General features: G+C 41.7%; 1 protein-coding gene across 1 annotated transcript in view; it reads left to right on the top strand.

Annotated features, from left to right (window-relative positions):
• Window positions 1-337: 337 nt before the first annotated feature.
• Window positions 338-14,896, top strand: part of CLYBL (citramalyl-CoA lyase) — a 207,284-nt gene continuing 192,725 nt past the window's right edge. Inside the window, exon 1 of the mRNA XM_063304820.1 lies at window positions 338-436. Coding sequence (XP_063160890.1) covers window positions 366-436 — 71 coding nt within the window. The 5' untranslated portion in view covers window positions 338-365. The remainder of the gene's footprint in view (window positions 437-14,896) is intronic.

Genomic DNA, 14,896 nt, shown 5'->3' with positions numbered 1-14,896 from the left:
AAACGCCAGGGTTTGTATTAAGTGAAACTTGCCCGCAACTCTGAATCTTCTGCAGTGGACTCTGGTACAAGTTTATCCAGAGGAAACGAATTCCCTTTCGTTTAGCATGGCTGCTTCACCAGCAAGCCTCAGGATCTGAGCTGCGGCTGCTGCTCTGATTTCTGGCTTGCAGGATTCCCGCGCAGACTTGAACGAATTCACGCTTGGGCTTCTGCGCCACGCCTACTTCGCTCCCTCCTCGAAGGGGAGGGAGGCAACCAAAAGGGGCGGGACCTCCTGCGCGTGCGCGTCTCACAGGAGGCGGCAGAACTTCTCCGCCAATAGGAGATGGCGAGGTTGGGACCAGGGCGAGGCGAAGGACAGGAATGATGGCGTCTGCGGGAATGGGGCTAAGGCGGCTCCTGGTGGCCGGTTCGAAAGCGAGCAGGCGGCGAGTGTGAGTGTCGCGAGGGGGGGATTGCGCGTGCGCTGTTCCGTGAATGGCTCGGGAGATGTGGGGCTTCCTCCCACCAGTTCACCTTTCTGGGGTCGCTTCTTAAAGCCGCCTCCAGGGCATCTGGTGTTGTGGAGCGCGGAGCTGCTCGGGGTAGTTTCGCTACTCCTTTAAACTATAGCAGTGTTTCTCAACCTCAGGAACTTTAAACTGGGTGAACTTCGACTCCCAGAATTCCCCAGCAGGCATGCTGGGAGTCGAAGTCCACCCAGCTTAAAGTTGCTGAGGTTGAAAAACTGAACTACCGTAATCTCCCAGCACTGAGCCGACCTTGACTGATTTTGGAATAGCTAAGCAGGATCGAGCCAGGTTTGTCCCTGTGTGGGGGACTAGCAGGAAGTCTGGCCTTGTAGACTAGATTCAGAAGTAGAATAAAATCATCCTGAAGAAGACAGTGGTGGACTACTTCCATGCTGATGCCAGGAAAACAAGATGGACAGTCTTTTCATGTTGTATATCCTCAAATCACCAGGAGCTGAGCAAACCAGAAGGAGACTTTATCTTAACATCATTGTGTGGATATTGGTTTCTTATTTAAAAGACTGTCAATTGGTTCCTCTAGTTTTCTTGGGATTTTTAAAAAATATACTGCTCACTTGAGGGAATAATATTAAAGGCAAAACTGAAATACTTTGGCCGCATAATGAGAAGACAGGACACCCTGGAGAAGATGCTGATGCTAGGGAGAGTGAAGGGCAAAAGGAAGAGGGGCCGACCAAGGGCAAGGTGGATGGATGGTATTCTAGAGGTGACGGACTCGTCCCTGGGGGAGCTGGGGGTGTTGACGACCGACAGGAAGCTCTGGTGTGGGCTGGTCCATGAAGTCACGAAGAGTCGGAAGCGACTGAACGAATAAACAACAACAATTTTTTTATTGTGCCTTCAAGTCAGTGTTGACTCCTGGTGACTGTTTTCTTGGCAAAATTTCAGAAGTGGTTTGCCCTTGCCTGCTTCCTAGCCCTGGGAAAGAGAGATTGGCCCAAAGTCACCGAGTTGGCTGGGTCTCCCGTAAGGCAGGACTAGAGCTCACAGTCTCCCAGTTTCTAGCCTGGTGCCTTAACCACTATACCAAACTGCATTCTTGGGATTGTAGACCCCATGATCCCCAGATAGCATGGTCTTGGCTTGAGTAGGGTGGGATCAAGAATGACAAGAGCTGGAATCTGTCCAGGCTTACTTACTCAGAAGTTAGGTCATGAATTCAGAACTCCACATTGTGATGCAGCTCAGAGGAATAATCATCAATTGGTACAATTGCTAAAAACATTTAAAAGCAAAAAGTAGCTGGGCATAAATGCCAGGGCATTTGGTCTAGTGATCAGAAGCACAGAGAACTGCATTGTTGACAGGGCAGATCCTGGCAAAATCAAAGTGGCTTCCATAGGGAGGTAGGAGTTTCTGCAAACCAAGCAGCAGCATCTGCACCCCTCTGTCCTTCCCAGGGTGTTAGCATTTGTGTGAGGAAGAGAGAATTAAATTTTTCTTCCATGAAGCCCTTCATTTAAACTGAGGCTGTTGATCTTCTATATCATGAGTTTTTAGATGTGTATGGCATGAGTTACAGTAGAGCAGTGTTTCTCAACGTTGGCCACTTTAAGATGAGTGGACTTCAACTCCCAGAATTCCCCAGCCAGCAGAGCTGGAATCTGGAATCTGGAATCTGCTGGTGCAGAGCTGTTTTGCCCAGATTTGCTGGTGTGATACCTTGGCATTAGCCTTTTTGCAGAGGAGGCATTCTGCCCACAGTGTCCGTCAGGCTCTACTTTGCAGTTGGAAAGTTGACAGACCTCATTCTGCTCTTTTGTAATTTGTGCTGTGAGCAAAAGTAACTGGTAGGGGCAAAGAAACATGGATTTCAACTTTAGCCGAATCTCTCTTTACCCTAATCAATGGATTGGCCCAGAAAAAGCTTTTACTTTGATCACCTGTTACTCTTTCCCTGTCTATGGGCTGTTTTTTCATACACTGAACACTAGAGAGAGCTAATGTAATGAAAGCTGAAATATATCATGTCCTTGTTAATCAGGGTAAAAAAATCTTCCTGTCTTGCAACATTTTAGCAAACACAAACTTGAACAAATGTAAAATATAAACAGCCAATGATATTATATCTTTAAAAATGTTGCTAATTACATTTTTAATAAGTAAAACTGAGTAATCTCTTGTTTTTTGTGAATTAACTTTCTTTTAATTGGAAAAATGGAATCCTTACTTACACTTGCTACAAGTTATTCTTGGGGTGGTGCTCTAGTTCCTGGTTTGCCTGGCCAAGGATAAGCACATTCTCCTGTTGCTTGCAATGTTGGATGTGCTAATTTAAGAGTTACAAACAGAGAATTCTTAGCCCCGTCATAAAGTTCTGAGGATTTTTATGGTGGATAATTTGAAGGTTGATAGAAAACCAATATGTTTTTAACACTAGAAAAATCAGTTGGGTATTTCTCCTAGGTTGTGAAAAGCTTTTCGTGAGATTCAAGACAGTGACAGTTCTTCTGTTGCAAATTGAATTTTTGTCAGTTATTCTGATAAGCAGATAATCTACTTTTTAAGTGATTCTGATGAAGTCTGATTATGGAGTTTGTTCTTTGAATGATTCCTATAGTGGTTGGTTGAAGGAGGGGGTAGTTGGAGGCAAGTGATGAGATGCAGGCATGACATCATGGAGAGTAAAAACTGTGACTCGTGTCAGATACTGGGATGCAAGTACATGAGCAGATATGACATCTATGTCCCTGGGTCATTGTTTTGACATAATCAAAGTTTGCAGCAGATAGTTTGACATGGGTGGGAAGTAAATCTGACTATGGATCTCCCCCGCCCCCCCATTAACTTTTTCCAACCTGGTGCTCTTCAGTTGAGAGTACATTACAGTTTTCATCATCTTCAGCACTGGAAAAACTGTTCTTTGGCAAGTTTTATTGTTGAATCTATTGAGATTGCTGTCTCTTTCTCCCTGAGAAGTAGGAGAATGGAATCTAGGGAGGGAAGTTTTTGTTGGATAAAAATAGGATACCATATGGTCTGATTTAAGTCTGTGTATCTTACTATCATGGTCCTGGGAAGACTTTTGAGGTCTTTATTTCTGCTTCCATTTTTATATGAACTGGTTGTTATACAAATAAGTGTCTTTTGGTTCCTGGCAAAGTAGCTAGTCTGTCTGAAGTTTCTTACGCAATAAAAAGGAAGTGAAGAGACTCTGAAGAACCTGGGACATGCCAAGCCAGCTTTATAGAATGTAGGGTAACAATTGTAGTTAAAAATTTAACAGAGACATTTTATACTGAGCTTTCAGGTGACCTAATTTCCCCTGGTACTGTACATTTAGTTTTATACATCTGCACCTAATTTGTAAAACAGACTTAATGAGAAACTTCAAACAGTTTAAACATCAATTACAATGATGGCAAGGTTTTAAAGTTCCAGTAATCTGTCCATGTTGGTCACTGAAACATGATCGCAGCTGGATATAATTCAAGACAGATGTCATTCCAAGACTTGAAAATGAGGGCTTTACAGTTGATGCTAACAAGCTGCTGAGCTAGTTGTTATCCTTGGTTTGCTGCTCAAGAGTACAATAATTTCATTTAATATGGATTTAGTTTTAAAAGAGTGGTGGGAAGTGCATGTCCTAGGAATGGCATATAACATGATTAGTATTGTTATTAATTCCCATTATTCACAGTGAATGTAAAAAGATGATTTTATGGATTATTAGAGCATTGAATAAAGTTACAGGAACTGAAAAGAATGCTGCTCTAAGCTGATGAGCATATCCAGGATGTCATACAAGTAAAATACAGAGATGGGTTCACTCATTGCACTAAGCCAATCCAGATAAACCAAATGCAATGTGTGAACTTAAATCTTAGTGTGAGCCAATACTACTATGACAGAAAATCTTACTATCTTTCCATATGATTTTACAAAGCTGCATAAATTGCAGTACACATGGTCACAGGTCACAACAAGATGTTAATATAAACTGACATTCTTCAGGTTACTCAGTTGTTACCCAGAGTGCTGGAAAGAGAATGCTTCAGTGGCTAGTGAATCTTCTTATATGTACATTTATAACCAATATGTGTTTCTTCTTTTGGAGCAGCTGCTAATATTTAAATCTGCTACTCTTAACGTTTCCTGAATATTGCATTCTGTTTTGACCTTTTGCAAAATGTTACAGGGGGAAATGCTTCATCATCCTTAAACCGAGAGTTACTGTCATGAGTAAGGATGGTGAGCAGGGGGCTCCCATCCGGACTGTTAAGCGCATGCGTAGCACTGAGGAATTAGGTAGCCATTCAAAGAGACACAGATCGGGACCGCCTTAACCTTTGGGGTTTATATGTCTGGGTTTTTCCCACGCTTCTTCAGTTTGTTAGGATTCCTGTTATGTACAAGCAATAAAACATTAGAGACCAGTTCCTTGTCTCAGCGTGTTTCCTGGCAGTTAGGACAGTTACTTTGGTTAATAAAGTGAGATATACACAATGTTTTTGCCTGTGTACTCCTTCCCCATACTGTCCTTATTCTGCTCCTTACAGTTAACCCCAGTCAGTCAGAGAAATCTTCTGGTTAACTTTTATTTCCAGTTACAAATCAAATAGGAAACTGTAGTTCCTAGGTTTAAAACAGGCCATGGTTTAAAGATGTGTTGAAAACACTTAATTCTATTAAGTGAAGCTTGCTGAAAATAGAGGGAAGAAGGGCCCTATGGATACAGATCCATTTCTTTCCAATGTTGGCTTTTTATACAAATTCTCTATGAAGCTAATTGTATGCATGGTTCAGTATTTTCAATCTTTGGCTGCCTGTTTAATTCAGAGCTGTTGATTCACCTCTTTATAGGTGAATCATTATTATTATTATTATTATCTTCATTTGTTTCAAAAGGACATCTTATTGAGTGTAACTGATTAAGTAGAAGTTGGGATGTTCCCTGTTATTCATTAATTAGAATTATCTGAGACAATTGTACTAGTACAGCCTAGTATTGCACACTATCAGCTTAGTGCACTAGATTGCAACACTCAAATTTGAAACATTGATTAAGCAGAGTTTGGAAGGACAATAAGGAATTTTTCCTGAAATATGACAAGGCCTCACTCTTCATGAGCTACCCAAGAGTCCATTCTAAAGTTGGATCTCACTGTCTTATTCTATCTACTATACTTGGCACCATACAACTTCTACCTTTTCCCAAAATTGAAGGAATGCCTTCACAGGCATCTTTTTGACTCCAGTGAAGATGGAGAAAGAACTGTCAGAACCTGGCTGAAGAGAAAAGATGTCTCTTTTGGGACAATGAATTGTGATGATTATGTGGAGAAGTAAATGCAGATAACAAAAGAACTCATTTCAAGGATTATTTTCCTGTTTCATTATTAAAATATCCCTGTGTAAACTAAAGTTATGGAGAGGGGGCATTACTTTTCATTCAACCTTTGTAAGTTCCAGGTCCAAATCTTACCTCTGCATTATTTACTAGACCTTGCTTGGCAGCTCCCTATCTCACAACATCCTATGCTTGCTAAGTATGATATGTTGTTACTAACATTATTAGAAGGGAGGTGCAATGGAATTCCTCTACAGAAATGTCTTTACCTCTGATGATTGGGGAAAGTTGAATTCATTTATCATATTCTTCTTCATTGTCATTTCTGTTCATTTGGGTATAAAGACTGAATCATGCTCCCCCCCCAACTATTGTAGAAATTCAGAAGATGGAGTCCTCGTTCTTCTTCTTTTAGCTGACAAGACATTCATCTTCTGAATGTCTAGATTTGTTACAAAATTCTGTTCAATTACCATTGCAATTTGGTGCACAATTATATGGCTATTGCATTGTGTATCTTTCTTTCCTTCCTTCCTTCCTTCCTTCCTTCCTTCCTTCCTTCCTTCCTTCCTTCCTTCCTTCCTTCCTTCCTTCCTATCCCACCTTTATTATTTTATAACTAGGTCAAGGCAGCAAATATACCTAATATTCCTTCTTCCTCCTATTTTTCCCACAACCACAACCCTGTGAGGTGAGTTGGGCTGAAAGAGAATGACTGGCCCAAGGTCACCCAACTGGCTTTCATGCCTAAGGCAGGACTAGAACTCTCAGTTTTCTGGTTTCTAGCCCATTGCCTTAACCATGGCATGTATGTATGTATGAAGAATGTATTGACTGAATTTTAAATTTATCTCTTCTATGATGTAGAATTTAGATTATGTATGATACATGGTAATTGACCATAAATAAACTAAATTTCTGCAACTAGCAACAATAACTAATGTCAATAGCAAATTATTAGACTTTCCTCCTTGCAATCTGGGGTGGAAGCAGTTAATTCAGAGAACAAAAATCCCTAAAGCTTTAATATTTTTTATTAGAATGAAGGTAAAAGATAAATATACTGGAAAAAGTGCATCTGAGTTCTCTGGGATTCAGAGGCATTACTGAAATTAAAGATGATGTTGTTGCTGGAGTTTTGCTTTGAAGCAAGCTAGCTTCCTCTTTGATAAGTATTAACAGAATCATTAAAAAATCAGGTAGAGCATGGGATTCATGGGCTGTCAGGGAGATGTTGCCAGGTACATTGGTGCTCCTGAGTGCACATTGGAGACCTAGATATTAAGGCAAAACACCTGTCATGACCTCGTTGCAAGGCACAAAGAGCCTCACAACGTAGATCATGATCATCAAGGAATAGAGGAAGAAGATAATCAGAACAGGGATTAAAACAAGCACCCAAAGCACCCACACCCATGGACCCATCTGCAGCTGAAAAGAAGGACATCGGATGAACAGAGATAAGCCGCACCTGGTGCCCTGGAGGACACACCAGAATCGAGAAGACAAGAGAAGACACCGGGAAAATGCCCAGGCAGCAATCAAGGGTCCCATCAAGAGGGATTGGGACAATAGAGGGTGGAGGAGCCCGGGGTCATACAAGAGGGTATAAAATGGGCACCTCCACACCACACACCCCGTTCCCGTTTTTCGTTCTGTCAGCCATCATTCCAATAAACCAGAAATCCTTAATACCCATTAAGTGAGTCTGTGTCTTATTGCGAAGCGAGACTGACCCTGACAACACCTTGCTTACAAACTATACATAGCTTGCTGTAAGCCACCATATCTGGGTGTGTAAAATCTGGCCAATGGTTTATTGGTAAGTAAACCATGGTTTGGTTAATGACTTAGCATGTTACATGGTGGTTTTTAAGTTTCATACAGTAGTTATTGTAAGATTAAGAGTATTAAAAAAACCCTCACAGTTAACCATAAATGTAAGTATATGTACCCTTTTAAGGAATGTGACAGCTGAATTTACAGGTATGTATCAAAAATACATTTATCTTCTACCTTTCTCTAGGATAGAGCAATCCAAATTATTTCTGTATTGATGGCAGACACTATTTAAAACGCAAGTTACTAACCATGAGTAACTTTGGGAGTTGGTGGGCATATCTGGAACGTTGAGAGTATGATGCAAATGCTCTTTAAAAAAACAGATACTACTGTATTGTGGAAAAGGCCAATCACAAAACATCCATTTACCAGATGACGAACTGTTGAGGTTGCTCCTTGCCAGATGCTCTTCAGTGCATCTGCTTATTTTTGCCTTTTTGCTATACAAATGGCCATGGCAGGCAACCTTGCTCATTTTTATTAACCACATTGCACATACTTGGGGCCAGGGGTAATATGCATGCAGCACATGTAAAAAAAAAAACAGGGGGGCTTCAACGGTGTGGTCCATTTCTCTTGATGCCCCTGCATGGGACTTAATTAGCAGTAGGATGTGTGGTCTTTCTATTACTTTCAGAATTCACTCTCAAAACATTTTAAATAGCGTCTGCCATCAATACAAACATAATTTGGATCGCTCTATCCTACAGAGAGGTAGAACATAAATGTATTTTTGATACATACCTGTAAATTCAGCTGTGATATACCTTAAAAGATTACATATGCTTACATGAAGAAAGGTTTTCAAACTGGATGAGCAATAGTTCTGTAAGGATAATGGTTCAAACAAGTGACAAATTTCTGGCGCACCAGCTTTACTAGCATTACTTTTGTGTTGAGTTGTTTAGGGCAGAATGCTATGGCACCAGCACTCTACTGTGCTGTTCATGTGGATGCGTTTTGATTGCTGGTGGGTGTAATTTATTTAATACAAAAAATTAAAAACATATTGGTTAGGATGTGTGTGGTACAATCAGTTAATGAGACTGACTGGGGAACACACATTTCCTGTTAATTCTATTGCATCGTCTAAATGTGTTGATCAGGCATGGCACTCATTTATTTGAAGCGCCCAGATCACCCAGATTTTGCTTTCCTCTCTAATTGAAGAAAACTCTGGCTTTGTAGTAAAATATTTTTAAAACATTTAATCCCATTTCCTGATGGAGAAGGATGCCCGTATGTACTCAAAACCAAGCTGAAGCCATACATGAATGAAATTAGCAATCATATTAAACATTTTACAAGCTTCTCTTTTTAATTGAGGGTCTCTAGTTGATGGTTTTTAAGTAAGAACAAAGGCTCATTAGCAATATCATGGGCATGTCATGAGTCATTAAATTTGAAATATTTATAGCTCTCAAAGATTTTTGTCCACAAAAACATTATTCTGAAGAGCTCTTCACTTACAAGAAAGGTTTTGAGGACTGCTTGTACAGAACACCTAAAATGGATGCATTTGTTCTTTAAGTTCTGAGTATCATGCACATATGAGAAGGCATGTACCTCTTGTGTTGAAATGTTAGTTTCCCCAGAGTTTTAGGCAAGTAGACCTGAAAAGGAAACCCCCCCCCTTTTTTTTTAATGCTGAATAGTTTAATGGTTTCTCTCCTTGAAAGTTATAGCATGTCCTTATCTCTTTTCACTTCTGGATAATTTTGTTGTCCAGTGTAGTTCCCACTACTGCAATTTTGGAGCTCAAGACTTTATTTTGAGAGAATTCAAGAAATGGATAGGAAAATTAGAGCCAGTTTGGTCTAATGGTTAAGGCAACGGGCTAGAAACCAGGAGATGGTGAGGTCTAGTCCCGCCTTAGGCATGAAAGCCAGCCAGGTGACTTTGGGTCAGTCACTCTCTTTCTCAGCCCAACTCACCTCACAGGGTTGTTGTTGTGGGGAAAATAGGAGGAGGAAGGAGTATTAGGTATGTTCGCTGCCTCGCGTTTTGTATAAAAATAATAAAGGCGGGATAGAAAATAAAATAAAGAAAATTCCCCATCCCCGGAAAGCTCAAAGGAGCAAAGTTGAAGTTCCCTATTGCTTCTTCTGGGAGCTTGTTCCAGGATGATATTAAAAATACGGTGGACTTCTTTTTACACAAGCCCTTTAGACACCCTGAGAATTTGGGTCTAGGCATCCTCCATTCTTTGCTAAAAGGTGGTATTTACAACCTGAGAGTACCTACCAGAAAGCAAAACAGGTTTGTAAGTTTCAATTCTATCCCTGCAGGGGTCCCAACTTATGTAGCTTATATCAATCATGCTGGCTGGGGAATTCTGGGAGTTGAAGTTCACCCATCTTAAAGTTGCCGAGGTTGAGAAAGGCTGACCTAGATGAATGGATGAGAGGGGAATGAGCCTTAATTTCCTCTGGTTTTGTTTTTGTTTTGTTTTTTAGTCTAACTCTCCGATCCAGAATTTTCCATCTAATGCCCCACAAATGACCATAATGGCTGGAGATTGGGGATGATGGCATTTGTAACCTAACATCTCTGGAGGGTGCTAGTTGGAACATCAGTCAATCAATATTTAAAGAGTAGCTGAATGTTCACAATGGAATCAAGACCATGCAAGTTGGTGTGTTGCATGAACTCAAAACCAAAGGAGCAGAAGATTAATTTTAACCTGAAACAGTCTGGGGTCAGCCTTGTCATCTGAATGCCAAAAGCCAGCCAACTGGGGGGCGGGGGGAGGGGTTACAAATCCTCCAAGAAAAAGGAAGCTTTTGCAGTCCTGGCATTAACAAGGACTGGCAGCAAGAACTTTTCTCCCATGCCTTGCTTGGTGCCAGTTCTCACAGCAGATCTACTGCTGCTTGCTTACCAGTAGGAAAGGGCCTAGTGGGGCCATGAAGGCTTGTTAGTACTCCAGGTCTCATGCAATATTGGGCAGGACCAGAGGAAGTGGAAGGTATTCTTTGCCCCCAACATGGTGTCTCTTGACCCTGTTGGTATGATTGTGAGCTGCAGAATCCTTTTATTTATTAAATTTATATAGCCGCCCATCTACCAAATAATATAGCTGCCATCTACCAAAAGGAACTCTAGGCAGTGAATACAATAAAAACACAATACACTAACAAGACAATTTAAAACAATAAACAGTATTGAAGCCCCAATAAAACTTGCATTTGTCTATCAACCACCCCATGCCAGCTCTATCCACACCCTGTCCCCAGTGCCTGGGGGAAAAGTCAGGTCTTCATCACTTTCTTGAAGGCCAACTGGACTGGGGCCATCCATATCTCTGAGGGGAGGCTGTTCCCTAAGGCGGGCACTATGATAGAGGAAGGAATGATTGGCTTAGGGTGCCTGGGTTCAACATGTTGCACAAATAGGGCCCAGTGAGCTGGGGTCCTGTGGGTTTAGGAGTCTCGATCCCATTACTCTAATTGTCATTTCACAGTTCTTGGATAAAAGTGTGTATTTTTAAGCAGCAATGTGCAGTATCTGGATCCAAAGTGGGAACGGGTACTTTGAATCCAAAATGGGTACCTTTTTATACCTGCTGGTGTGACTTAATGAAGCCACACCTTTTCCTGTGCTCAAAAGAATAGCTGAGCGGGCTCAGGAGAAGATGTGTTTGAGTTAAGCTGACATTAAGGAAATGGTGACTGGATGCCACCAGCTCCTTAATAACCACTCTGATTGCTTCCTCAGGAATTGCAGCCTGTATCCCTACTGCCCAAGGAAGGTGGGAGTCATAAGGAACTGAGCTGGGAAAGCCTGCTTTACTCTGATTTGCAGTGTCATTGTAAGGCTTAGGGACCAAACTACATGAGATAAGATGAACACAAAATGGTTTAAGGAAGAGAAGACATTGCAGGCCCAGTCTCATTCAGCTGAGACTGAGACCCTTATGTTGCAAGAAGGGACTTTAACCTCTGTCGCCCTGCTATGGGTAGAGCCCCAATTATGTCCTTCTTCTGTACTTACTGTTTATAAAAGCTTCTATTTGCAGACACCCCCCCAAACCACCTAAATAGGAAGCATATTTACAACCTTCTTAGCTTTCATGCTAGCATACCATCTACAGAGTAGGTCTTTTTATGATATTTATGCATTTTTTAAAAGCTATTCATAGCAGTGGATTATTGTAATGTGCTTTATAGTACTATTACCCAGAAACTGCAGCTGGTTCCAAAAATAGCTGCCTGCCTGCCTGCTTGGCCTGTCCCAGTTTAACAGAATTATGCCCCCCTTGTGCAAATTGCATTGGCCACCAGTAAGTTTCCAGGTCTCCTTAAGTTGTGGCCATGACTCATGCTCTTTATGCCCTTTGCTTCTATAGTACCACTGCTCTGAGCAGAATCTTCTTGGCCTGGACGTTCAAATCCAGAGGGTTTATGAGCGGTGGTTCAGGGGAAAGACAGCCCGGAGGCAAACGGTCTGTGGGCTGCTCGGCCCTTTTGGAATCATCTCCTCCTGAAGTTAGAAGTTTTCCTCCTTACTTGTGTTCTGGAAATATGGGAAGGACCATTCTCTTTCAAGCCTCCAGAGGACAGGTGATAGCAATGCCAGCCTCTCTACTGCCACTGATGGTTATGGTTTTTATGCCCAGAAGTGGTTGCTCTGCTTCGATGACTTTATTTAGATGAGGGTTGTGTGATCGTATAATTACTTTTTGAGGATGCTGTTACTACTTTGAGCCCCCAGAGTCTTGCACAGTAGGGTGGATCCAAATAATGTACAACAAGTAAACTAAATAGCTTATTGACTAAATGATGGCTTGTATGTTTCTGTCACCTTATGAAGTTTGTTTATTAAATTTATATACTGCCCATCTCACTATAAAAGTGACTCTGGGCAGCTTACAAATAAAAGTTATAAAAATGCAAAATATAAAAAATAGAAGATAAAAGAAAGAAACTAAAAGGCAGAGAGAGCATCTTCAAACCTCCAACCACCCTCAGGACCGCCTACCACTCTTGGACCCCCAAGCTAGTTGGTAGAGCCAGGTCCTGATACTTCCTGAAGGCCAGAAGAGTGGCAGACCCAGGTCTTGATGCTCTTCCAGAAGGCCAGAAGAGTGGGGGCCAACCTCACCTCAGGGGGCAAGAAGTGCCACAGGACAGGGGCAATGACAGAAAAGGATCTCCTCCTTGACCCCGCCAGCCAGAATTCTTTAGTCGATGTGGTCCATAACATGCCCCTCCTGCTGGGCTGGGTGGGACGGGTCAATGTGACTGGGACGAGACATAACCTGGGCCCATGCCATGAAGGGCTTTAAAGGTCATAACCAGCACCTTGAATTGGACCCAGAAGCTGTATTGATCACTAGTGAATGACCATAATTTTTAAAAAATGTAGTTCAGTCCCTTGACAGATACTTCCAGAGTCCTGAAAGACTATTAGAAAGATAGCCAGGATGCAGTCTTAGATGTTCAGTTTGAGTTTAGTCCTGGCCTTTCTAGGCAATCACTGATAATTCAGTTATTCCCATTTGTCTGTCAGCAGTAGCACAGTTGCATGAAGGTGTAGTAAAGCCTGTATATACTTCATCTCCCTCTTGTGGGAAGAGCTACTACCCATTCATTGGCAGAAAAAGTAGAAGTTTGGCTAAAGGACCATGCTGTCCACTGGGAAGAAGGGAACGGCATGCAACAATAGTCTTAAGGTTGTTAGACCCATTTTCTCTTTTGTGGCAGAGTGTGTGGATTCCTACCTGAGGAATGCTAGATTGTAGTTTGAAAACTGATGCTAAAGCAAGACCAGGGCACAAATTAAAGTGACATTGGCCATAGGGTTGCACATATCTGAGTAGGCTGGGTATGTTCTGTCTCACTGAAATACTCTGTTGCATGTGCTAAACCTGTATGTGTGAAGCATTCGGATCAAAAGAATGCCAACACTGCTCAAGACTGCAGCCTGAGTGGGCACCATATATATGTTCCAGCACTTGCAATAAGAGCATTTGAACCAAATGGCTGCACTTAAAAAGGCTTACATTGGTGCTCTTCCTATGGCTAATGTGCCATTTAAATTGCCAATAATGCAAGATTAATTTCCATGCATTTACTTGTGAGCAGTGGCTAATGGACCTATTTTAGCAAATTATAAGAAAGAAATCGCATGTTGCAGCTTAATTTCAAGGCCCCTGCCAATCTTGATCTTTCACATTTGCATTATACATTAATTAGCTCTTTTTCCTTTTTCCTTAAAAAGACTTCAGGGCTATACCGTTTATTCTATATCAGGTACAGTTTTGAATACAAGCAGTACATTCAGGCATTCCTTCACAAGTTCAAAGTGTGGTCTATTGATAGTTTCAAATAATTTGAGGCTCGATGCAGAATCTTGCCTGCAGTTTAAGAATAGTTTTCAACCTCCAGCACTCTTTTGGGCAATCTGAGCTCTTTATGACTCTCTTCCTCCCACAATGTAAATGCTGCAAGTAACATCCAGAAACACCGCTGAGCTACTGTATTGTCATCTGTAAGGAAAAGTTGAGTGTGGGTTGGGTCGACTCATGATGAAAGTAGGCCTGAGGGTGTCATTTAAGAAGTGGAGGCCTAGTATTGATAAATTGATGATTGATAAGTTACAAATCAGTTCCCTTCCCTGCCCTCTTATTTTAAAAGTCCTCATAAGATCTTTATTGCTCAGGGTATATTTTTAAAACATCATTTTGATGTGTTTTCCAAAATGTATCCTCCAGACTGTATTTGCTTCATTCCCTTTCCCTTTCCTTTGGCTTCCTGCACCCAAAATCTCTCTCCCAATAAATTTGTAACGTTTTTATAAATGTCTCTGATAACTCCTTAATGTTTAAGGTAAAGGTAAAGGTTTCCCTTGACGTAAAGTCCAGTCAAGTCCGACTCTAGGGGGCGGTGCTCATCTCCGTTTCTAAGCCTTGGAGCCGGCGTTGTCATAGACACTTCCGGGTCATGTGGCCAGCATGACTCACGGAACACCGTTACCTTCCCGCCGAAGCGGTACCTATTGATCTACTCACATTTGCATGTTTTCGAACTGCTAGGTTGGCAGGAGCTGGGATTAACAACGGGAGCTCACCCCGCCGCGCGGTTTCGAACCGCCGACCTTCCGATCGACAGCTCAGCGGTTTAACCCGCAGCGCCACCGCGTCCCATCACCTTAATGTTTACATGTGCAATTATATATGAATTTGATCAGTGTACATTTATATGTATATTCCTCTGCATTGTTGGGAT

Source organism: Candoia aspera, chromosome 5 (genome assembly GCF_035149785.1).
Source record: "Candoia aspera isolate rCanAsp1 chromosome 5, rCanAsp1.hap2, whole genome shotgun sequence".
NCBI classification, from domain to species: domain Eukaryota; kingdom Metazoa; phylum Chordata; class Lepidosauria; order Squamata; family Boidae; genus Candoia; species Candoia aspera.
This window is presented reverse-complemented; position numbering and strand designations above follow the sequence as displayed.